The sequence below is a fragment of the Lissotriton helveticus genome, chromosome 4_1 (assembly GCF_964261635.1).
Source record: "Lissotriton helveticus chromosome 4_1, aLisHel1.1, whole genome shotgun sequence".
Lineage (NCBI taxonomy): Eukaryota > Metazoa > Chordata > Amphibia > Caudata > Salamandridae > Lissotriton > Lissotriton helveticus.
The window spans coordinates 486,933,579-486,960,857 of NC_136063.1; the positions used below are offsets into that span (position 1 = coordinate 486,933,579).

At 43.0% G+C, this 27,279-nt stretch overlaps 1 protein-coding gene across 1 annotated transcript in view; it reads left to right on the forward strand.

Annotated features, from left to right (window-relative positions):
- Positions 1-27,279, forward strand: part of CNGB3 (cyclic nucleotide gated channel subunit beta 3) — a 564,986-nt gene that overhangs the window by 188,517 nt on the left and 349,190 nt on the right. The window contains exon 5 of the mRNA XM_078686155.1: positions 8,501-8,551. Within this exon, the coding sequence (XP_078542281.1) occupies positions 8,501-8,551 (51 nt within the window). The remainder of the gene's footprint in view (positions 1-8,500; positions 8,552-27,279) is intronic.

Below are 27,279 nucleotides of genomic sequence, written 5' to 3' on the forward strand. Positions count from 1 at the left end.
CTCCAACTGGACTGGCAGCACATAATATTAAAGGGATTACTTTACATCGTTTACTGATGCTGCCAGTGGAGCATGACAACAAATTACAATATCACAAGCTATCTGGAGATGCTTGTTTTGAAGTTTCAAGAATCTTGAGGAAAATGAAACTTCTTATCATTGACGAAGTAAGCATGGTTTCCAATGTCATGCTTGCTTTTGTGCATTTGAGGATGCAAGAAGTTCTCAAAACAGAGTATGATGTGTTATTTGGTGGCAAACACATCATTGTTTTCGGAGATCTTTTGCAGCTGACACCAGTGAAAGGGCAACCTGTGTTCAAAATGCTCACGCATGAAGATACCAGGAAGTGCCTAGGCAGCATTGGCAACGTCAATATATGGTTAAACTTCAATTATGCTGAACTGCATGAAAATATGCGTCAGGCGAAGGATGAAGTTTACAAGACTATTCTACAAGATGTTAGAATTGGAAAAGTGACCGAGCATGGGAAAGAAGCTTTACATGCACGATTACTGTCAAATTTATATCCAGAACAAGATGTTGTGCCTGAGAATATTTTTCAGAAAATTACTGAGAAGAAATCTGGAATATGTTTGATGCCAACTCTTGCAGAATGTGCCAAATTTAACAACAAAATGTTGCATTTAGAAAAGCAAGAGATTGTGAAACTGGAAGCTATTGATAGAGTAGAGCATATGGGATCAACAATTATTTTGTCTGAGAATCTGAAAACAAAATTGGATTCATTAGAGAAGAGTATATCTAAAACTGCAGGTTTTGAAAAGACTCTGAATGTGTGCTTGAACTGCCGTATAATTTTAAGAAGGAATTTACATGTTGAAAGAGGTCTGGTAAATGGATCAATGGGTAATGTTGTTGATTTTGTGAAATACAGAAATAGAGATGGAATTGAATTTTTAAAAATTAAATTTGATGGCATTGAGGAAGTACAGCTAATTGCTCGTTGTTCTGCTAGATTTTTGCTTGTAAAAGACTTATATGTTCGCCGTAAGCAGTTTCCTGTTTGCTTGGCATATGCGGTGACAATTCATAAATCGCAAGGTTTAAGCGTAGACAGTGCATTGGTGAATATTGGCAGTTCTGTGTTCAAGGAGGGTATGGCATATGTGGCATTGTCACGAGTTAGAACTTTATCGGGATTGTACTTGATTGAGTGTGATGTCACAAACATTTGTGCGGATCTAGATTGTGTTAAGGAATACAATAGGTTAAGAAGAGAGTATGCGCCACATTTGCCTCAGTATCCTTTGTTTGAGAAACGTGTGGTAGGCCGGAAACGAAGAAATGAGAACAATACTGGGGAGGTTGTAGCAAAAAGACAAAAAGTCAATGAACCTAAAATTACAAGCAGAAACAAAAAGGATTCTGTTGAAGATGTTGTTGGTTTTCAGTTTGAAAACAGTTCTGGTGTCAACTGCTATGCTAATGTAGTGGTAAATGTTTTATTTTCTCTAAAAAATGTAAAAGAAGAGATTGTGGTCAATTCTGATCAAAGATTTTGCAGTTTGTTAAATTCTGTGTTAGAGAAATGTACCACTGATAGAAGAAACATAGAAAGTGTGTCTGAAATTCGAAATCTGTTAGACAGATGTTCAGGCCAAACACAATTCTCTCAAAATATTCAGCAAGATTGTCAGGAGTTTTTAATGTATATGCTTGATGTATTACATGCTGAAGGTGTAGATGTAGATCAGCTGTTTGGGCTTTCTTATCAATGGCAGCATGACTGCGAGAACTGTATGGTATCAAGTACTACTAGTGTAGACTCAGAAAGATTTATATATTTAACTTTGCCAGACAGTAAATCAGTCTCTTTTAATAAGCTAGTAAAAGCAGCTGATCACAACATGGAGTGTAGCCAATGTAAATCTGAAATGATGTCCACATTATTTATACGAACATATGGCCAGTATGTCATTTTAATGTTCCAACGATGTAGGCCTGATGGAACAAAATTGACAACTTTAATAAAAAATGTTGTGGCTTCACAGTTGTCAATATCAGGAAGGACTTTTGTAACTGCAGCAATTATATATCATGACGGTCCTTCAACAACATCAGGACATTACACAGCTTATTTAAAGTCTAGAAATGGCTGGTCATTTTGCAATGATTCTGTTTTAATTTTCAAAAAAAATTGCCGTATGACCTTAAAAACTCTTACCTGGTGTTTTTAAAACCAAAATTTTAGGGAAAGAATCTCGGGATGTGCTCTGTGGAATTTCAAGAAGTTCTAATGGCTCCTACACAATTTGGCCTTGAGGATAAGTGTAGTTCAGAGACATAACTTCTAACCATAGGACTGGACATTATGGAGAAATACGTGCACTTTGAATGAGTTCAGAAAAACTGTTTCTTTTTATAAACTAATTGAAGCAGCCAATCAAAACATGGAGTAGAGGGAATGTAAGTCTACAATGCTGTCTACTGTTTTACATTGCTTTCTGATTAAAAGTGATGTAGAGAATTAAATAATTGTAGTAGTCATAGGGGTAGTGTAAGTCTGCTTGTATCAGTGTCATAGGAAAAGTAGAACATGACTGAGCAAGAAGGGGAAGATATTACTATTCCAGGATTGTGAAAATGATCTTCAACATTTTAATTCTGAAAGTTGCGGAAATGCCAAATGACGGGATTGGCTTACAAGAAATCCAAGAGTTATCAATGGCTCTGACAAGATTTGGCCTTGTGGAAAATTGTAGTAGAGAGCAAGAAGTCATTTATTGCATGTAACGTGTTTTTAAAAACGATGGAGATTTTCTTTCAGAAAGTGGCGGGCTGAAAGTAATAACAGCACAAAAGAGTGTAAGCTGTTCATAGGACATCCTTGGACGTCATGGAAAGTAAGTTAACTTTAAGGAGTTCTGAATTTTGATTTCTGATGTTGTATGGGTTTTTTAAACACAATCATTTTGATTGTGGTTTTTTTTCCCCGCTGTTACATGATGAATACCTTCAAGTCACTGTTTTTAGTGAATTTTGATACATTCTGAGAACAGCAAAAATAAACCATTTAACATGTATAATTAATTCTGTACTGTTTGCATTTATGATGTATATGTAGAACTGAGTAGGAGGCATGGAGAAGGTGAGGCTTCTGTAAGTGTCAAAGTTGTTGCATGCAGTGCTGCACTTCTGCGTATTCTTTCATATGCTAGACTACATCTGCACAATGAGATACCTAAGCAAAGGAAACGCAAGTGATGTGATTCAGAAATGAGCAAAATAAATTGCACGTATTTCAATTACATCACCTGTGTTTCCTATCATTACGAATCACATTGTGCAGATCAAGTTTAGGTCTGTCCAGGGAAACATAGGAGGTTTCTACTTTGTTGAAGAGTGCAGTGGACATGACTCACTTCATTGGTAGACTTTCACAGATATTATCTCCTCTGTACACTTCAACAAGTGTAAATCTCATCTTGAACTCTGAGTAGGCCTCACCTCAAACAAACCTCTGGATAGGAGACATGTTATTGGAATCCTGAAGCGACACTTTTCTGAAACAAGAGCAATGAAAAAGATGCACCATGTTTTAAGATAGGCCTCACTTCATCTGTATCAAGATACTGTTAGTTTAAAATGTATATCTTTAGGACTGTGTAGGGGACCTGGAGAAGCAGAAGCTTCTGTCAGTGTCAAAGTTGTTGAAAAACTATTTGTCCTTCAATCTTTTCCCTTGTCTTTTGTAATTTTTAAATACATGTTTTAATATTTTTCAAATGTTGGTTCTCTCTTTCACAGATTGAAAGTATAAAAATAAAAAGTGAGTAATTTAACGGCAATTATAAGGTAAATAGTTGTACTCTTTTCATTACATTTCTATCACATTCACCTACTATTAGATCCACTGCTTCACTTCTTTAACCCTCAGTTTCCTGCCTTTGCTACTTTCCTCATTCCTTTCTCTATTACCTACTTACTCAACTCCTTCCACTCTTTTTCTCAGTCCCTCTGTTCTCATAGTTCCTCAGTCTTGTTCACTCACTCCGTCTCTATTACTCTTAGTGTCTGTGAATTACTTTCCCACCTTTTTTTTTGGACCGCTTCCCGGGAAGTGGCCCGGTTCGCAAACCAGCAGCGTTACGGGAGTCCACCATTTTGTGTTTCGGTCGAATCAAGATACAAGATGGAGGGCAAATAATGTTCAGAATGGGTAGAAGGGGGCACGGTAGATGTATCTTGACCCCCTTGGTTTTCTGAGGGTGGCTGAGGAGGACCATAGTTCTTCACTCTTGTTCACTCTCTCTGTTTCTATTAATGTCACTGTTTCTGACTGATCAAAAAAAATTTTTTAAAAAAAGAACAGTAACTATAAGGGAAGGAAACAGACAGTTATGTTAAAAGAAAGACAGCTATAGGGAGTAAACTAAGGATACTGTTACCCGCAATCCACTGCTGATGATGTTACTGACCATGTCATGAATGATGTAATATGTGACATCATCAGCAGTGGATTGTAGGTAACAGTATCTCTTGTTTACTCCCTAGAGCTGTCTTTCTTTTCACATAACTGTCTGTTTGCTTACCTTATACTTACTGTTCTTTTTTTAAAAAAATATTTTTTTTGGTTAGCTTCCGGTACGCGTACCGGGTAGCGCTCCGGGGAGCGAACTAAGAGAAATAGAGGTTGGCAGAGTTCCAAATATTCTACCAATTTTTTTATAACGGGGAGGTAGTTCTGAAAAGAACTTTTTTTTATGTTTTTGTTGTTTTATATTTTTTTTAGTATTTTTTGAACATTTTTTTACTTTTTTTGTATTTTCTGAACGTTTTTATATTTTTGGGGGGTTTTTTTTGGGGGGGGGGGAACAAAAACGATCCATTGTAAAGGGCTCAACAGGAGCAACAAAAAAAAAAGAATTTATTTTTTGGGGCGTCTCGGACAAACATTAACATGATTCTGAATAGCTCTCATAATCAAAATGATGCTACTTTCCCTGTAGCAGATGAAATCGCCGCAGTGCACGCACACTTGCTTCACGTGCCCAAACAACATTTGAATGTTTGGGATCATCTCCCTCGCCTCTGGTCCCGACACCTCTGGAACAACCGATCTTCTTGCCATTGGGAGGGGATTTTGTTGCTCATCACGTAGCTGGGCAGCACTATAATTATTTGGGTGCCACCTACTCATATGCCGATGCATAGTGTGATTGCCGTAACTGTATTTTTTTTCAGTTCCCCTTGACAATCTATCACCGCATATACGGCAAAACACGTAGCGTGCATTCACTTTTTTTTGCCCCTCAGGAAATCTATAGAATTGCCAAATGTAATTCTCTTTTCGATTGTACCTCCTGGGCTCCTCTGGCAAAAACCTTGGCTCTTCCTCCTCTTCCTCCTCTTCCTGTTCTTCCTCTTCTTGCAAAATTACTTCAGCAGGTGGTCCTCTCTTATTTGGATTTGGTGGAGGTGGTGGGTTAGAACCAGCTGAAGCTACTAATGAAGCCATGTCAAAGTGTAAATAAAGGGTCTTTCTCTCACCAAGATGAAAGTCAGAGTGAGGAAAGAAGGAGGGGTTTTCATCATTTGGGAAAAGCAAAAGTTCTAAACCAATGAAAAGTGTTCATTTTAGATCACATGACCTAGTATTACATCATTAGGAAACCAAAAGTGAAATGAACCAATGAAAAGTGTTATTACCGAGTCACATGACCTGCTGTGTTTACGTTACGCGGTCGGCGCCGCGCCGCGGATCGCTTCCGGTTCGCGTACCGCTGCGCTTCCGGGTACGCGAACGTAGCACGTCATATGACGTATCACGCGAGAACGCGAAACGTCATGCTGACGCGACGCGTCACGATGTTGTTTTCTAACGCGAGAGGTGCGCAAACGGAACGTTTACCGGTTCGCGGACCGGGTCGCGGCTCCGAATTGAGCTAACGGGAAGCTAACCGGTTCGCGTACCGGGAGCGAAACAATAAAAATAATAAAAAAAAAATTGTATTAAAAACATGTAAAAAATATTTTTCGATTTAAAGAAGAATACATTGTAAAGGTTTTGATATTTGCTATTAAAAAACCATTGAAATTCACTGAAAAAACCATAGGTTATAGACCATATATAGTTAGGAATTAGCATTTACAAAACCTTGAAAATTCACTGAAAAAACCATAGGTTATAGACCATATATAGTTAGGGATTAGCATTTACAAAACCTTATTTTACTCACACAAAACCATTGAAATTCCATATATAGTTAGTTGTACTAACTATATATCGCGCACCCGCAATCCACTGCTGATCATGTCACATATTACATCATTCATGACATGGTCAGTGACATCACTGATGACATCACTGATGACATCTCAAATGACATCACTGATGACATCACTGATGACATCTCAATGACATGACTGATGACATCACTGATGACATCTCAAATGACATCACTGATGACATCACTGATGACATCTCATTTGACATTACTGATGACATCACTGATGACATCATTCATGTGATAATACGATGAACTTCTTCAGACTCTAAAATAACCTTAGATACACTCAGTGTAAACAGACACTCACAGACTGTCACTCATCCATGGAGTTACTCACACACCTACTCAGTCATGCAAAGAATCAATTACACCTCCATTTCCTCAACTATACAGTTATACATACCTTACTTATTCAAACATATACTAACACATATTTACTCTCTTTTACAATCCCTGATACAAGTTCACAATGATCAATACAGCCACTCACACATTCACGGACTCTTATGCACAGTTATTTATATATGTCAACTCTCACATGTACTGTGTTTTACATATGTTCTTACTTTGACATGTAGCACTCAGATATCCATTCACTCACCAATGCACTCAGTCAACCGCCCATACACCTGTTTCCACATGCACTTTTGAATCCATATATCTAGTGAATCAACTGCTTACACATCTATGCACAGAGTCATACACCTCCCAGCCACCCACACACACACTCAGTCTCCCATACAAATACTTGGGCAACCAATCAATAACCCATATACTTACTCATATAGCTACTGATCAACACATGCAGCAGTTTACAGAACAACAGACATAATGATGCACAAATTAAGACAGTTTACTGACTAACCCATGCACTCAGTGACACACATTTAATCACTCACTCATACAGTCAGTCACACACCTACTAAATCCTTCATCCAGACACTTATACATCCACTCATTCTTCAATATGTAAGACATTTGAGATGTCATCAGTGATGTCATTTGAGATGTCATCAGTGATGTCATCAGTCATGTCATTGAGATGTCATCAGTGATGTCATCAGTGATGTCATTTGAGATGTCATCAGTGATGTCATCAGTGATGTCACTGACCATGTCATGAATGATGTAATATGTGACATGATCAGCAGTGGATTGCGGGTGCGCGATATATAGTTAGTACAACTAACTATATATGGAATTTCAATGGTTTTGTGTGAGTAAAATAAGGTTTTGTAAATGCTAATCCCTAACTATATATGGTCTATAACCTATGGTTTTTTCAGTGAATATATATATATATATACCTGTTACATTAGTAAAGACAAAAAAAATACTATAAATTAAAATGAATATTCATAATTTTTGTTTTAGATTTTTTATCTGTACATAACTATACACATACAGATATGTGTTTGTGTTTAAATAAGTATATATTTATATACATCTTTAAATACTATTTAAACATATTTAAATATTATATTAATGTTGCAAGTTAAAATATATATTATTTACTAAATTAAACTATATATATATATGTCTATAGATATATTGAAAAACAATATTTTTGTATATATTTTTTGTCGATATTAGTGTTCAATAAAATGTCAAACATATTTTTGTACTTACCTTTGTATGTATAGAAAGAAATATTTTTTGTTGTCAATATTTTGACACGATATTTTGGTAGCACGATATTTATGGTTTTGATAATATGTCGGTGAACTGAAGTAAAATAGCAATGCCAAGTTGTCATCAAAGTTTAGAATATAGGTACTCAGTTAATTAAACGTCTTAAATTCTCTAGTTTATTAATCCTACTGTTTCACCCTAGTTAAGAACACTTTTATGGCGCTGGCTCATCAACTTTTACTTTATGTTGTGTGAAGGCAAATTCAGCTTTTATGCGTCCTCAGGTGATCACAATATGCTAATTAGTGCTTTTGAATCTAAACAATGCATCTCCCTTCTTCTAACAGAATGTTTGCACATACATTGCTTCATCCAGCCTGTGATGCAGGTGTGGCATATTCATGTTCCTCCCCGTTGAACTTGTATGATTAATTTCTAGCTCAAGAAAGATACACGTCAAACGTGTGCATCAATCGTTTCTGGATGGTTAAGAAAGAGCTGGCACACATGCTGTCAATTTGTTCTGTATAACCTTTCTGACTTGTTTGCCTCTTTCTCAAATTCAGAATGAAATCTAATTTCTCTTACCTCTATTTTGATATCGTTTTCTTTAGACTGACAGAAAAGAAATGAAGAAAAACTATTGGACCTCTGCAAAGTGTCAGGTTGGTATGTCTAAATTCTAGGTTCTTTGTGTCTGATGGCTTTCTGGCACTAGATTCTTATCCCATTATGTGGCAGCATACAGGCACACATGCGCAGAAGGGATTTGTGCATACATTTTTGCAAGAAATCCCACTGTATGCACACATGCACTAACTCAGTAACTCAATGACCTACTACAGTGGCTCTAAACCTGTGATCCAAGTATCCCTCTGTGCCCGCAAAGCCTACTGAGTGGGTCTACGACTGCTTAGAAAATAAATAATGTTAACTGACTAATAACATTTATATAAATAAAAAACCAAAATGTACAATTGAAAATGTTTAAACTTTCTGTAAATGTGATTTTTTTTGTAATTGCAGGCTAAAAATTGACTAAGTATCCTCTGATTTGTGGGAGTAGTGCAAGTACATTAAACATGGTATAGTATAGATGATGAGTGGACTCAATTAATTGTATAAAGCGCACGTACACCAGATTGGTTTCAGGGCGCTACATAAAGAGGTGCTAAGGCCCAGGGGATTTACTCGTAAGATAGTCTGAGCAGCCAGGCTTTAAGGAGCTTCCTAAATCTCAGAAGGTCAGTGTAGGAGCTAGGACGCGAACCTGGCGCCACCCAGAGGCTTCAGTGTAAAAGAGGGAGTGGACAGAAGGAGCTTGAGAGCCAAGCGCAGATTGTGCATAGGTGTATGCTTTTGGATAAGGTTGTCTATAAATTTGGGGCTCCTTCCGTTGAGGGACTTGAAGATAAGGTAGCATACTTAGATAGGGAGCCAGTACAGCTTCCTGATGAGGGGGTAACATGTTGTTGACTAGGTTGATGAAAAATCTGTCTCGCTGCCTGGTTCTGCACAAGTTGCAATCGTTTGGCTAGGTCCTGTGAAATGCCAAAGTAGAGGGAATTGGCATAATCAATGTGGAACATCACCATGGCAAGGACCACCTGGAACAGAGCTTCCTGCATGAAAAATCTTTTGATCTTTCTTATTTTCCGCAGTTGGAAGAAGCAGGTTGATATCACTGATCCTGTTTGGGACCTCATGGTGAGATCACAATTTATTGTTACTCCGAGACTTTTGGCTGAGGTAGAAGGAGAAGAGGGTAGACCTGATTCTTTTGGTCAAAAGTAGGGGCTCCATGGGTTCTCGGTGCCACCAGTAAGAACTAGCTCAGTTTTATCTGGATTAATTTTAAGTGGTTACTGTTCATCCACTCGCTGATGAACAGCATGGTGGTCTGAAAGTTGCGAACTGAATAGAGGGAGTTGTTGATGGGGAAGATTAGTTGAAAGTCACCAGCGTAATTAAAGGTGCAGACTTTCCTTTCTTTCAAGGCTCGGATTAAAGGGAGAAGATAGAGATTGAACAGGAGGGGGGAGAGTGATGAGCCCTGCGGAACTCTGCAGTGAGTACTCATCTTGGGAGCAGTGAACTGAGCAATATGGACCACCTGAAAGCGGTTTTCCAAGAAAGAGCTGATCCAGCCGAGGTCTGACCCCTGAATCCCTGCGTCTTTGACACGGTTGACTAGTATATCATGGTCGACCGCGTCGAAAGCTGCAGAAAGATCAAGCGGCACCAGGGCTTGCGGGAGACCCCTGTCCGTCTCCATCCGGACAGTATCCAGTACCGACAGTATGACGGCCTCAGTAGAGTGTGCTGGGCGAAAGCCTGCTTGATGGGGATCAAAGTACTCAGATTGTTCTAGGAAAACAGACAGACATCTATTTGTATAGGCTTCCAAAACCTTAGCCAGGTATGGGAGTAAGGATATAGGGCGATAGTTTGACGGTATTTGGAAGTCAGCTCTTGATTTCTTCAGGAGGGGGATGACGATTGTCTCCTTGAAGGCTGCGGGATTGCAGCCCTCGGACAGTGACTCTTTCAAAAGGGAGAGAGCTGGTTCAGGAAGGGCAGTGAATACTTATTTCAAAATACTAGGAGGGCAGAAGTCACTAGGTGAGCCTGATTTTATTTTGTGTAGAAGATCCAAGAACGTCTGGTTGCTTATTATCGGAAATTGATAACAAATGCAGGGATTTCTGGGTGCAGTGGGGCTGGCCTCGGGGTTGGAACTTTTCGGGAGCTAGCCTTAATTTTCGTGATCTTTTCAATTAAGAAGGTATTCAAGGAATTACAGAAGGTTTGGTAGGGGGTGGGTTTTATTGTAATTCTCTCAGGGTTGGACAGCTCATTAACAATGGAGATATTTTCTTTGGACTTATTGGTGGCGTTTAAAATTTTAGAGGAAAAATAGGAAGCTTTAGTTGCCAAAATAGATTTTTTGTAATTTTCCATCGCTTTTAAGAAGGTCCGTTTGTCCTCTGATTGGTAGTTGCGTCTCCAGCTCCTTTCAAGTTGCCAGAGAGCTTGTTTCTGAGCTTTAAGATTGTCAAAGAACCATCTCTGAACTTAGTGGTGCATGTTTGTTGCTGTCAGCTGATAGCCAGGTTGTTAGGCTCTCATCGCTAAGGTTGACGGATAGTTGATTGGGCAGGACAGTATTGGCCAATGTATTAAGGAATAGGGTTTTGTCGACTTTATTCCAGTTCCTTGCAGTTCCCCCATCAGTGGGGGGGGGGGGTTTAACCAAAATGATGTTATCAATGGTGAATTTAATTAAGTGGATGCTCCAACATTACGTTTAAAATGTTGATTCTTTTCATATTTTTATGTGAATTATCTAAAATATTTCATCATGTGTTTATTTGTTTGTGGAATACTTGTTTCTGGAATTTTGCAGTTCAATTCATCAAAAACGCCTATACGAGGTTCCCTGGTTTCCAATAATGACTCAGTGGGTGTCTCCAGATTCCAATAATGATTCAGTGGGGTTTGCCAGGTTCTAGTAATGTTTAAGTGGAGGTCTACAGAAATCTAAATGCTAAAAAGCTCTGATCTAGTGCATACTTCCTGGGCATCACAGCTTGGAAACGCAGAGCGGCAATCAAAACTGCATGCTCCTGAGCTGTGCTGTCCCAGCTTACATGCTAATTTTCTGAGCTGGGGCATACTTACGAGACCTGTTGCATTGTTCTTGCACCACGCCGCACGGTGCAAGAGCAACGCAACTCAAAAATTAGATTTATGAAGCAACACAAGGCCACGCGTGGCCCTGAGTGCCTTCAAACATCTCAAGTAAAGCAACGCAGCGCAAATCATGATGTTGCCTAACTCTGTCCCAGGGAGGCGTTCCCACACAACATCCATGGATTTTGATGCATTCCCTGATTTAACAGAAGTTGTAGACCTGGGAATGTGTAAAAAACCTATTCCTCCCTGGGTGAGGAGAAACAAGCAGAAATATGTTTATTTTCTATTTTTTACCTCTTTCTATGTGTGCTGCATTTTACAGCACGCATAGAAAGGGACAAATGCCTCAGTGGATTGTTTTATGCAAGAAGGTGCCACTTCCTGCACAAAACCAATCCACCTTGCAACCCAGACACCCTTGCACCATGGTGCTAGGGTGCCAGACAGGCAAAATGGCACCAGTGCAGGAGAAAAAGCAGGAATACACTGTATTCTTTTAAATATGATGCATTCCTGCCCTTTCCCTTGCTGTGCTGCCTGAAAATCTCATATATATGCCCCTCCGTGTTTAGATTATAAAGGGCTCAATCGTTTTTAAAACTAGGGGCAGGGATGTGCAGGTTTAGAATGGGCTCATGCAGCACCCTGGGTGCATTGGAATAAAAGCACTGCAGCATGTGGATGCAGAATTGCTTATGTGAGCATGAACGTAGAGAGCAAGAATATGTTTATTCATCAAGATATTGTTAAGACGAAGACTAATTTTGAAACACTTCAATTAAATTAAAGTGCCTCATTTTACACAGACCCGGCCATAGTCACTGCCATAAATGTGGCGTCTCATAACACAAAGCTTACACTCTCTTTTGGCTAGATTCGTAAAGAACGTTTTGAAGGTCAAAGATGTATTTGTTTTTTTTTCATCATTTGAATACATTTCCGACCTAAGGGGAGTTACAAAAATCCACAAATATGCATAGAAATGTCCACAAATCACACATTTCCACGCGTTCTCCTCCCCCTCCATAGTTACGTTTGGGAATGGGCAGTACTGTGTAAGTATTATGTCAATTGTTTTTTTCTCCACTTGTAAAACCTTCATGAAACGTAATAGTTTAACACAGACTCGCCGTCGCTAAAAGATACTTAGTCCTATCCTTTCTTCACATATATATTCTAATGTTTCCAGGGTAGGAATACTCAGTTAAACGTTTTTGCATACACAAAAGGTTCTGACTTTGTGGGTGCTGTAAATGTTTTGCATCATCACCTTTTGACATTTCCCCTAGGTATGGTGCCAGAATATTTTGGCCTAAATATCCTCTGAAAAAAATATTGTTTTAAACATCGTTTACTGGAATATCGCTCATCAAGAGTTAAAAAAGAGAATCTACAACCAAGGGAAAAATATTATTGTAGACAATATTTAGGCTGCAAAATTTATGGCAGACAGTATGTTTGTTATCGATATTCTGACATACACTCATTTGCCTAACCTGCACTTACTCCACTGACAGCCCATAAGATTTTGACTGCAGGAAATCTACCATACTGGTGGACTGCCTTATGTTGGAGGTGGAGATTTTGGTCAGCACAACCCCCCAAAAACTTGTTCTCTGAACCAGTAATTGGGGTTTGGAACTTCCACTTTTTATGCACCTACATTGAATTATGGTGCCATAAAAGTTGGTGAATTGAGCTCTGTGGGGCTCATACATCAACCTATTTACCAGTCGCAAACGAGCCGATTTGACCCAAAATGGTTCGCAAAATAGGTAATTTGCAAAAACCTATTTTGCTAATGAAGTTAGGGAATCACAATTTGCGATTCCCTAAATGCAATGCAAGAAGCATTCTCAGAATGCGACTCTGCATTAAGGATTCACAAATTAACATCAACTTCAAGTTGATGTTAATATGCAAATCTTTGGAAAAATGCACAAAATTGCATTTTTCTAAGTGCCATGTGATGCAGCACATGTGCATACATACCATATTTGGGGGTGCATCAGAATGACCTTTTGGCCCCATAGCACCCTTGAAATTGCATTCGTAATTTGCGATTACCTAAATGGTAATAGCAATTTGCGAATGCTGTCCCATTCATTCCTATGGGCTGACCCATTGCAATGAATGGGAAGGCATTCCCTAATAGCGAATTGCAATTTGTGATTCGCTATAAGGGAATTCCTACATCCATAAGGAATTGCGAGTTCTTAATAGCGATTCCTTAATAATCACTATTAAGGAATCGCAATTCCTTTGCTTGGTGCATGTGCCCTTTAGTCCTTAGCCTGTTCATGAAACTTTGATTTGGTAAAAGATTATGTGTTACTTTTTAGTAAAGTCCTCTTTGTGCACCAAATTACTTTGCACCAACTCTTCAGTGAATCTGAAAGTCTACATCCTAAAATACTTATAACCTCATTACCATCATAGTCGTGGTGGCGGTCTGACACTTGCCACACTGCGGGACCACCTGCAGTATTAAAACTGCAGCGGTCGAACTGCCACATGACCGCCGCGAACCGCCACTAGACTGCCGCAACCGCCAGGATACCACATTCCCTGGCGGTCCCATAGCAGTCTGAGGGCAGCAATATGCGTGGTGGTGCCCTGAGGCACCGCCAAGCATATTATGACTTTCCTCACTCCCAGCGGTGTCAAGGAGGTTTTTCCTCCATGTTACTGCTGGAAGGGGGGCCCTTCAGGGCCCCAGCTTTCCCCCTGTGCATGGGGGTGCATGCAGGGGATTACAGTCCATGCCGTACTGGAACGTGCTGTGGCTGGCCCACTTGCTGCCTTTCTAAGGCTCTCCTATGAGCCTATAAAAAGTTAGCTCTGTGAGCAATCTGCCGCAGGACTGGCTGCCGGATATTACCTCGTAATCCAGCGGGCGGTGCGCGGACAGTTTTGGTGGTCCTGGAGCGGGGCGTTGGCATGGCATCCCGCTCTAGGACCGCCAAAGTCATAATCAGTACAAAAGGGGGTGGCGATGGACATCATAATCAGGCACTTAGAGAGCCACATTTCAAGGTTTGCATTAGCTTCAGGCAATTTTGCACTAATGTGCAATTGTTCACCAATCCTTGTCCTGTGTTAACAGTGAAACATACCAGCTAACACCATGCACTAAAACCAGATGTCAGTACAAAATTGCTAAGCACCAATGATAAATGAGCAAGCACTAGTGTATTTAAAAAATAAATCCTCAAGTTCGTATATTTTAAATAAGTGGGTCCTCAAAGTTTTTTTTGTACACATTGATAGTTTTGGAGCTTTGAATCAATATTAGTTTTCTATTAGTCCTGCTCAAAGTGGGCAACTAACTCAAATGCAGAAAATATTACTTATTGGAGATTTGCAAGGAACGGTGTGTCCTCGGATTGTACAAACATGCTGATCATTCCATGCACTTTCCAAAGTGCCTGTCTACATAATTAAATGCAAATTGCATCTTTATTCATTCACTCCCTGAGCACTGCTTATCAGATTGGAAAGCTAATGGAACAGCAGTTAAGCCTGGCTATTAACAGTTTATGACCAATTATAATTTTAATGCTAAACAAGAAATTCTGTGCCTCATAGGATGGATGTAAATATATCCAACATTATGAAGGCACAGCAGTAATTTAGGCCAGAATGTCTAAGCATTTTTCAGGAAAATATCTCAGTAACAGTCATACACAGACAACAACAACTTCTCTTTTCTCAAAGTCATTTTAGCTATTCCATATACAACATCTATTTGAGGGCCGCTTTTTAAGAGGCTCTACTTTCTGTTCTGAAAATAGCAATTCTGTGGATGCTGTTCCACAGAAGCCTTTTTCCCAGAGCTACAAAGATTTATTTTCTGGCCAGAAATTGAATCAGTCCTAATTTTCAATGCCCGAACCGAATTCTTTAACAAAATGTTTTATTATTTACATGTTTACACCTACAACTTTACTACATTCTTTTAATTCACAAAATTCACCAGAACGTCAGGAAAGCTAAGATCATTGGTAATGTTTATACGTACACTCGTTTCTCCTTTCCTCCACTTGCACACTGTTCCAGGTATACAACCCAGAGGTTCAAGGTTAGAGGATGTTCATTTATATATTCTTCTCTCGTTTTTAGGGCTCGCCTGCTGATGCGCTTCTGCGCATCGCTGGCGAAGCTCTATTACGGCTTATCCAGTGTTTAACCACCACTGGCGATTCCACTGGCGATTCCACTGGCGATTCCTTCAAGTGCATGTGCTTTTTAGGTCATTGCGCAAGCGCAAGCCCTAAAAAGCGCGTGCACAATGCCACCAGCCGCCTACCTGCCTGCCTCGCATTACCAGATCAAAGGCAGACCAGCCCCCCTCCCACAAGCTTCTCAGCGTGTGCTCTGCCTCAGGCCGGCATTTCTCCTCCCCTCGGGCAAACAGATAGCCGCAATAACACCCTCCCTGCTCAGCTTTTTTCTCAATTTCTCCCCGTCTACACTTCCCATTAGGAGCCCTTCCTCCCCCCAGATAATCTATCTCCATAAGAGATAAGCAGCTCTTCCACCATCTCAAACCCGTACCTTATTAGTGCACGATATACAGCTCGGGTGTAGCTACATCTTAAGGGATTTAACACGAATACAAAGTGTGAACTGATCACCTGGGACGCTGCACGTCACATTCGATGTACTGAAGGCGACCAGTACTGCTATAAACAATTCCGTTTTCGACGTTGAAAGGATGAAATGCGAAGTCAGCCTGTCTGCATTGGGACTTCTGACATGGTATGCTTACGAGTGCTTGCAGTGAGGTCACAACAGTGGTTAAAAAAACTCACTCTGAAGCGTTGACATTTGGATCACTAATAAGCAGATGTTGCTTTTACGGTTTATTTTCGGCTTGCAATTTTACCATGGATGCTTGCTGTGCCCCTCAATTGGAAAACATTGAGCATTTTCTATCTAGATTTGAGTCTTTACATGAATCGGCTATTGTTTGTAATACATTTAATGGGAGCACGGGCAGGGAGGAGTGTGTTTTCAGTTTTACCAGTTTCGGACTGCTCTCTCGAATTTTCTTTTCTTGGTATTGTTTGCCGACCGGCGAAGCTGGCAGTGGAAATAGCGCATTATTCACTCAAACATGTCCTATGCATGGTGTAGAAATGTTCCCGCACTTTTAAATGTTAAGATAACTTATTCGTTTTTAAAACTCAACTACTTAGTTTGCCTAATTCATAGTTAGAAAGCGATACAATATTTGATGACTAGCGTTCGCATGTGAAAGTCATTTATTTTCCTTATGTCTGTTAGTTGGCTAGATTCAGGAATGCGCCCCCTTCGGCCCCCCTCCCCTTCTGCTGTGTCCATGAGCGGGGTATTAATTAACATTCTTATCATGGTTACGGCAGGCGGGATGGGCTGTCTTTCCTAGAAGTGAAACTTGAAAACAAGCGAATTTCGCTTATTAAAACTTACGGGCTTAATATAAAACCACACGCTTTAGAACAAGGCGGACATTCCAAATATATGAGCACATCTGCTACATACTTCTGTTTACAGACCGTCTAGTCCCACATCCATAGTTGACGCATACATTTGTATCAGATCGTTGTAAAGCTACTATTTTCATGCGGACCTCGCTTGAGCTCCACATCTTGAATAAAGGATTGACTGATAGACTCATAGGATCTGCATTCAAGTAGTTCACTATAAACTGTAGTTGACAACATATGCTGGCCCATGTGTTATGTTATCTGTCTAGTAAAAGGTACAACTGGCACTTCTGTGGCATCTTTGGCGCTCAACTAAAATAAGACTATTTACATAAAGCTACTAGCAAAATTAATTTTTCAGCATATACTGTCGGTGACATCATGTTTTAGTATATAGACCCCTTCAGGACAGGCCTGGTGATTGTGAGCTGTGTTGCAACTTACTTTTGGGAGGGGATGAGCAAAAGAAAAAAGAACAGATGATTGTCGGAATGCTGAACAAATCAAATGTTTAATGGTTTATTTAGGTCAGTGATACTCAAAGTACAGCCTAGGGACTGCATGCGGCCCTCCTGACCCTTTACATGCCCCTTTACATGCCCCCCCCCCCCAAGGTTCAAAGAAGCACTGGGATGCTGTTTACTCGACTCCACTAAACATAAAAACATGTTAAATACACGTGAAAATGTTTCTTGAAATGTTAATTGAATCTTGCAGCAAACGTTTAAGATATGATAAAGTAAATTCAAAATGTGTATTTCATTAACCGTTAGAACCGTTTCATCCCAGTACATCAGGTTACAGTAGTGCATTGAGAAGTATTTTTGAAAAGTGATGGTTTTTAAACATGAATATAGAAATATTCATGCTTCTTCCACCCACCCTGACCAAAATGCCAATAGTGAACTTGGAGGCAAGTCAGTTATGTTCATCCTTCGAGCAGCTTGGGTTGCTATTATACAGCAACACCATTTAGTTTATTAAATCAAATACAGAAGGTTTTGTACAGCGTAAAACCTGAAGTATTGTATTTGGAGGTCTTCTTATATGCGATAACTAAGTAAAAGGAAGGAAAATGAAATGTAACAATTGCCTAGGGTCACACAGTTTGCAAAATAATGAAATACCAGCATTTGTAAAGCACACAGCTACCTCCGTAGAGGTGTCCTGCGCTGGGGGCCGGCTGGAAGTTTAAGCGAGCTATTGCCCAGAGTCACATGGTGCTGGGCTAACCTGCAGCCGGTGCCAGGGATCGAACCGTGAACCCCATGGGCCAGAGTTAGGCACCCTGGCCGCTGCGCCACACCTCTTCGCTGATCAGGTGGGGAAGCTGAGATTTTCTAGTTTCACATTGTGCAAATCCGTCACTATATTTACATGCTTTGCATCCCCTACACCTACCTTATCTCACCCTACTGACTTCAGTGCTGCCCACAGTCTTATCACAGACCAACATTTTGGCCCTTGGAAAAATGTTTGCGAGTACCCTTGGTTTAGGCTTGTGCGCACCAAATGTAAAATCAGTGAGTGATTAGTATGCTTTGGCAGGCGCAGAGTTATCCTCGGTCTCCACATCTTAAACTTGCCCCATAACAACACACTTTACTTAACCTGGTTGAGCTCATTTCCCTACTTGAGAAGTGAGATTGTATGTGTATTTGGGTACTATTAATGATTAAAAAAAAAATCATATTTTGATTCCTGCAATAAATTTACTCCTCCTTGTCGAGATTAGTGTATTCTTTTAACTGGTTTATTTAGATTTACCCATTCAGAGTTCAGTTTCCTCAGAGCTAGACTAGTGGCTTGGCACCCTTGCATTTCTTTTCTTTGACCTTTCTCTTATGAAACGTCCTGGCCAATGTTACTCATCTGGATTAAGTAAAGCCAATTTACTGCTGGGGCATTATAAAGTAAAGAAATACTTTACTGACATGACCACCCAGACAAGTTGTGCGAACAAAGGGGCATATTATCAAGGGCATAATCGCCGCTTTATCAGCACTTTTTGCTAACAAGGGCCCCCAATACCAGAACTCTTTCTCAATACCGTACAATTGTACCCCACATTGGCAAAACTTTTAGCACCTTCTGTAATTCCCAAGTAAATGGCACCTAGGCCCCGAGGTACTAAAGAGGGTCCCTATGGGCTGCAACACGAATTGTGGCATCCTAAGGGACTTCTCAGTAAGCACATGCAAGACTGACATTGCAGGCTGCATGTCTTGGTGCAGACAAAAGTGAAAACACAACATGTCACACGTCCTGTGTGACACGTCCCTTACCACTGCAGGTAATTTTTGTAAGACACCCCAATAGCAGGTCTAACAGCCCTAGTGCAGGGTGCTGAAGAGTACATGTGAGGGCATACCTGCATGAGCAGATATGCCCTGTGCTGGTCAGTAGATTACTGGCCAGTACAAGTGACCAGGGGAAAAATCTTAAGATGTGTGTAGGACACTGGTGAAAAAGAGTTCCCCAGCTACATGATTGCTTCACTGAAAGTAGGGGTGTTTGGTATTAAACCTGTTGTATTGATAAACCCACACTGATACCAGAGTTGGATTTACCAATACATTCTCCCAAAGTGATTCTTGGAGGTACCCCCTGAAAACCTACCAGCCTCTGGTGTCCTTGCTGACTGGTTTCCTTCAGCCTACCACCCGAGACACTGTTCTGACCTCCCAGGGTGAGAGCCCTGTGCACCCATGAGACTTAGAACAAAAGCCTGTCTGGGAAAAAGATGTAACTCCCCCTCCCACTGGATGACCTGCTGATTGGCCGTCCTTGGGTGGCAAGCCTGAAAGGGCTGCTGCCATTGAAATGTGAAATCTGGCTTACCCTCACAGGAGAGGAAGCCATCCCCATTGTCCAGAACCCCCTTGGCACTAGGGTGGGTTGGAAAATTTGCTAGTAAGGTATGCATGGCACATCCAGGCTAATACCACTCCTAAGGTGGGCTACTGGGAAGTGGACACTATTTTTCAGAAGTAGCCACCTTTGTGATGGCATACTCAGGAATTCTGGGACAGGGTTATGTCCACTACCAATTGGAAGTGGTCATTTGAGGGGCATAATGACCCCAAGGTTCAGTAGCCCATTGGCTACTGCCCTGCACTCCCCTAATGCCTCTAAATTCAGTATTTAGGAGAGCCCCTGGCACAAGAGAAACAGTTTCAGTCCACCTAAGATGAGGACACCTAAGAGGTGCAAAAGCAGGGCAGAAACAGCTGACCTAGTATCAACCCTGCCGGCCTGTCTGATTCTCTCGTCCAACTGCGCCAGAGTCTACTCGTCCTGCAGCTGTTGACCCCAGAAACCTGGGAGGACTGCCTACCTTTTGATAAAGACTAAAACCTCCAGAAGAACAGAAAAACTGTTACCTGCATACTGCGAAAAACTCCAAAAGAAAAGTCTGAGGCCTCTGGATCTGCCAAACCTGACACCTGAAGCCACCACTGCACCCGTTGCCTCTGGCCAGAGTTGAAGTGGGCCACCAGTGTCTACAAGGTCCTCCAGAGCTAGAGTCCATTGTGGGTTCACCCCTCCTGGATTCCCGGACTTAGCCTGCAGCCTCTGCACGCAGCCATCCTCAACCGTGACTGCTCCAGGTAAGAAATTCCAATGCCTAAAGACACCTCTGCATCACTCGCCCCCAGGGGTAGAGAAGAGGAGCTCTGGTGTCCCCAAGCATCACAAGCTTTGCATCCTCCTGTTTCGTCTCAACTGGCCTTCCAGACAGAGCCTGCAGACTCAGTTCCCATTGACCGATCTGCATTGAAACCTATTGGGCTCCTGATGCTGTTATGCACCTGTCCGCCCTTGTGTAGTTGGTGGTGTACTACAGGTGCTGCCCTGGACCTTGCCCACCACTCACCTTTTAACTCCTTGAGTTTGGTCTTGTCAGTCACTGTACAATACCGGTTTGCAGAACTTGTTCTACCTTCGATAGGATAACATTCCAGAACTCAGAAATTGCACTGTATCCACTTTTTGAAGTGAAAATCTACTTACCTGAGCGATTTTTTTTTTCTGCCTAAACATCTGTAAAGATACTTGCTATTTTTATAAATTTGTATGGATCTCCTTGAGTCATGTCAGTTATATGATCGTTTTGTATATTTGCAAATGCTATGCTCTGTGTTAAGCCTGAGGTTGCTTGACCACTCTACCCCCTAATAGAGCACTTTGAGATTGCATAGCAAGCCCCTGTCCACTCACGAGGGCCCCCTGGACTCTACACGACATCACATAAAAAAGCCAGCTTTCTACATATTTAGTAACTCAAATAGACCTTTATGGGTGGATTGTTCCTTTACTGTGGCAGGTATTTTTGTTACGGGCAATCTCAGCTTCATGGGAGGCAAGGGTCGCTGTGTTAGTTACCCCCTGCGATACATCCTAGGGTTAGAAGACTTGCAGTTAGAGAGTCCTTGTTATGTTTTAGTCAGGGGTGCAAATTTTAGTCCATGTATTTCTATTTTTATGCCTAGTTAATGATAGTTGCCATCTGGGAATTGCTAGTGGAATACAGTATGCCTGAAGTGATTATGGTGAAGTAAATGATAAAGGCTATAGGCCTGAATGGTTCTTCTTAAGAAAAGTTAACATGCACAGTAGGCCTGTCTTATTGTGAAAATGATATGTTCTAACCAAAAGGCCTTTTTATTTTTTTTATTACTGCCTTTAGACATGTATTGGGTTACTTGGCTTCTCAGATTACTCTGGTAGGCAAGGGTTTTTGGTGGTTGTCGTTCACCCTTCTGCTGGAAGATTTACACTTAGATGATCTTTAAACTTCTTAGGAGGGGTGAATATTACTTTGCCTACTGTAATTTTGTGTATATTCACACTTATGGCTGTTTCCTGGAGGGTTGCATTGCGGCAAACCTTATGCAGTAATTAGTACGACTGTTAAAGTTGACAAGCCAAAGGTAAAGACTGTAGGACTGATTGCTTTTTATTGAACATGTATGCCTTATGCCATAGGTCTGATGTTTAGCGTGCAAAGTTATGACCAAGTCAAGAAGCCTGACCAATTTAATTAATTGTGTGAATCGTTTGTTAAAACCAGTGGGCCTTTATATGTTGCTTTGACATTAACTGTATTAAAGGTTGGTATATCAAACTAAAACTACATCCAAAGATGGCCACCATTGCTTCGCAACACATCCACATGCACCAGTGGCCTTCTTTTAATGCCTTTTTTTTTCTCCTGAGAAGGCACCCTTTTACTGTTTAAATCCTGTTTTCTCAAACCATTTTAGATTGGCAGGAACATTGTAGGACACTGGGTTTTTATAGTAGTATCCCCCACTTTTTGACCACTTTTTTAGCTACTAGATGTTGGTTTTGAACTCTGTCAGCACACTGAGGCCTACCAACCAGACCTCCGTGCCAAAGTCGCCTTTTAAAACAAGGTATGTCTGATTGTTTTACAATTTGCACAAGACTTTAGCACCCCTGTAAGTCCCTATTGAAGGGTACCCCTGGTACCTAGGACCTGGGTACTTAAGAGGGTCCCTAAGGGCTGCAGCATGGATTGTTCCACTCTAAGGGACCCACCACCACACTCTGGCAGACTGCCAGAGCAGGCTGTGTGACATGGTGCAAACCATGATGTGAAAACCTGACCAGGCACACTCCTGTGTGCCGTGCCAAAGTCACTACATTTAATAGACGTACGTCACTCTAATATCGGGCCTTTGAGGCCCATATTTTATGTGAGGACATGTCTTCATGAGCAGATATGCCCCTGTGATGTCTAGTTCTATTAATAGATATTGGAAGTGACCAGGGGCGCCATCTTAAGGTATGTACTGGGCACTGGTCAAAAAGAGTTACCCAGGTACATAATGGTGTTTATGTATCAAATACTTGTATTAATAAACTCTCACTGATTCCAGTGATGGATTTATTAGTACTTGCACCTAGAGAGTACCTTCAAGGTACCCTCTGAACCCTACCAGTCATCTAGTGTGCTGGCTAACTGGTCCTGGCCAGCCTGCCACCACAGGAGAGTTTTTGACCCCTTAGGTGGTGAGAGCCTTGCTCTTAGATGTCAGAAACAAAGCTTTCCCTGGTAGCAGATGTTTATACCTCCCTCAGAAGGAAAGATAGTGAATCACCATGTAAAGGCCAGAAGCTTCAAAGCCCACTGCTGCCTTTGATATCCAAGCCTCGCTTCTCCCAGACCCCGTAGGATGCCACCCCCTGCCCTGAGGTCCATTGGCAGCAGGATAGGCAGGAGGCGTGTTAAACCCTCAGGCTAGTCACGCCCCTAGAGTGTGCTACCTGAAGTGAACACAAAATTAAGGATTGCACCATCTTGTGTGTGGAGAAATTAGGAACTCTGTGACCGAGTGATGCCCACTTCCCACTGGAAGTGGTCATCTAGGTAGTGTAGTGATTGCAGGGGTAAGTAGCCCATTGGCGATTCCACTGGCGATTCCTTCAAGTGCATGTGCTTTTTAGGTCATTGCGCAAGCGCAAGCCCTAAAAAGCGCGTGCACAATGCCACCAGCCGCCTACCTGCCTGCCTCGCATTACCAGATCAAAGGCAGACCAGCCCCCCTCCCACAAGCTTCTCAGCGTGTGCTCTGCCTCAGGCCGGCATTTCTCCTCCCCTCGGGCAAACAGATAGCCGCAATAACACCCTCCCTGCTCAGCTTTTTTCTCAATTTCTCCCCGTCTACACTTCCCATTAGGAGCCCTTCCTCCCCCCAGATAATCTATCTCCATAAGAGATAAGCAGCTCTTCCACCATCTCAAACCCGTATCTTATTAGTGCACGATATACAGCTCGGGTGTAGCTACATCTGAAGGGATTTAACACGAATACAAAGTGTGAACTGATCACCTGGGACGCTGCACGTCACATTCGATGTACTGAAGGCGACCAGTACTGCTATAAACAATTCCGTTTTCGACGTTGAAAGGATGATATTGCGAAGTCAGCCTGTCTGCATTGGGACTTCTGACATGGTATGCTTACGAGTGCTTGCAGTGAGGTCACAACAGTGGTTAAAGAAACTCACTCTGAAGCGTTGACATTTGGATCACTAATAAGCAGATGTTGCTTTTACGGTTTATTTTCGGCTTGCAATTTTACCATGGATGCTTGCTGTGCCCCTCAATTGGAAAACATTGAGCATTTTCTATCTAGATTTGAGTCTTTACATGAATCGGCTATTGTTTGTAATACATTTAATGGGAGCACGGGCAGGGAGGAGTGTGTTTTCAGTTTTACCAGTTTCGGACTGCTCTCTCGAATTTTCTTTTCCTGGTATTGTTTGCAGACCGGCGAAGCTGGCAGTGGAAATAGCGCATTATTCACTCAAACATGTCCTATGCATGGTGTAGAAATGTTCCCGCACTTTTAAATGTTAAGATAACTTATTCGTTTTTAAAACTCAACTACTTAGTTTGCCAAATTCATAGTTAGAAAGCGATACAATATTTGATGACTAGCGTTCGCATGTGAAAGTCATTTATTTTCCTTATGTCTGTTAGTTGGCTAGATTCAGGAATGCGCCCCCTTCGGCCCCCCTCCCCTTCTGCTGTGTCCATGAGCGGGGTATTAATTAACATTCTTATCATGGTTACGGCAGGCGGGATGGGCTGTCTTTCCTAGAAGTGGGCGGGGCTTGGAGCTGCAGACTATGCTGAGGTAGAGCGCATACAGAATAGCCATCCCGTGGCCGCTCAGGAAAGCATGAGCAGCATAGCCGTGCAGGGCCATGTTTGATGGTAACGGGTTGCATTTTTACAGTAAAGTTCCTCTCGGTGCTGCTGCCTTTGATCATAGTTATTTTCAAATATCTGGGTCCACAGAGGTGTTTTTAAGTTAGTCGGTGAATAATTAAAAAACATTGTTGGAGGTCTGCCAGGCAGCTTACCTCGTCTGGTTTTCATATTGAAACCTAGAGCAGGGCATTATACTACCGCTGGCAAAGTGCTATATCGGTTCAAAAGTAATATCTAGGGTATCAAAATCATGTCCCTATTGCTGAAAGGTAAATTGGGTGAGTTGAACAGAGTGCATAGTGTTGTTTCCATGTTCTCGGGGTCCAGAGCATTTGTTAGGATTGGCCTAGACAATCATTCTAGTCTTATAAAAAATGCATGCACACATAGAAAGGCTTTGACTCGGACCTCCTCATCAATTGGCATGTGTCGTCAGTAACATTTTTGCTTTCGCACCAATATACCAAGGCAGTGGCGCAGCCCACCTCTGGGTACCGATGCACCCACCACACAGCTCCAACGAGGCACCCACCACACAGCTCCACCGATGCACCCACCACACAGCTCCACCGATGCACCCACCACACAGCTCCACCGATGCACCCACCACACAGCTCCACCGAGGCACCCACCACACAGCTCCACAGATGCACCCACCACACAGCTCCACAGATGCACCCACCACACAGCTCCACAGATGCACCCACCACACAGCTCCACAGATGCACCCACCACACAGCTCCACAGAAGCACCCACCACACAGCTCCACCGATGTACCCACCACACAGCTCCGCCGAGGCACCCACCACACAGCTCCACAGATGCACCCACCACACAGCTCCACAGATGCACCCACCACACAGCTCCACAGAAGCACCCACCACACAGCTCCACCGATGCACCCACCACACAGCTCCGCCGAGGCACCCACCACACAGCTCCGCCGAGGCACCCACCACACAGCTCCACAGATGCACCCACCACACAGCTCCACAGATGCACCCACCACACAGCTCCACAGATGCACCCACCACACAGCTCCACAGATGCACCCACCACACAGCTCCACAGAAGCACCCACCACACAGCTCCACCGATGCACCCACCACACAGCTCCGCCGAGGCACCCACCACACAGCTCCGCCGAGGCACCCACCACACAGCTCCACCGATGCACCCACCACACAGCTCCACCGATGCACCAACTAAGCTCCACCGATGCACCCACCACACAGCTCCACCAATGCACCCACCACACAGCTCCACCAATGCACCCACTAAGCTCCACCGATGCACCCACCACACAGCTCCACTGATGCACCCACCACACAGCTCCACCGATGCACCCACCACACAGCTCCACCTACACAGCTCCACCGATGCACCCACCACACAGCTCCACCGAGGCACCCACCACACAGCTCTACCGAGGCACCCACCACACAGCTCCACTGATGCACCCACCACACAGCTCCACCGATGCACCCACCACACAGCTCCACCTAAACAGCTCCACCGATGCACCCACCACACAGCTCCACCGAGGCACCCACCACACAGCTCTACCGAGGCACCCACCACACAGCTCCACCGATGCACCCACCACACAGCTCCACCGATGCACCCACCACACAGCTCCACCGATGCACCCACCACACAGCTCCACCGATGCACCCACCACACAGCTCCACCGAGGCACCCACCACACAGCTCCACCGAGGCACCCACCACACAGCTCCACAGATGCACCCACCACACAGCTCCACAGATGCACCCACCACACAGCTCCACAGATGCACCCACCACACAGCTCCACAGATGCACCCACCACGCAGCTCCACAGATGCACCCACCACACAGCTCCACAGATGCACCCACCACACAGCTCCACAGATGCACCCACCACGCAGCTCCACAGATGCACCCAGCACGCAGCTCCACAGATGCACCCACCACACAGCTCCACAGAAGCACCCACCACACAGCTCCACAGAAGCACCCACCACACAGCTCCGCCGAGGCACCCACCACACAGCTCCACAGATGCACCCACCACACAGCTCCACAGATGCACCCACCACACAGCTCCACAGATGCACCCACCACACAGCTCCACCGATGCACCCACTACACATCTCCACCGATGCACCCACCACACAGCTCCGCCGAGGCACCCACCAAACAGCTCCGCCGAGGCACCCACCACACAGCTCCGCCGAGGCACCCACCACACAGCTCCACCGATGCACCCACCACACAGCTCCACCGATGCACCAACTAAGCTCCACCGATGCACCCACCACACAGCTCCACCAATGCACCCACCACACAGCTCCACCAATGCACCCACTAAGCTCCACCGATGCACCCACCACACAGCTCCACTGATGCACCCACCACACAGCTCCACCGATGCACCCACCACACAGCTCCACCTACACAGCTCCACCGATGCACCCACCACACAGCTCCACCGAGG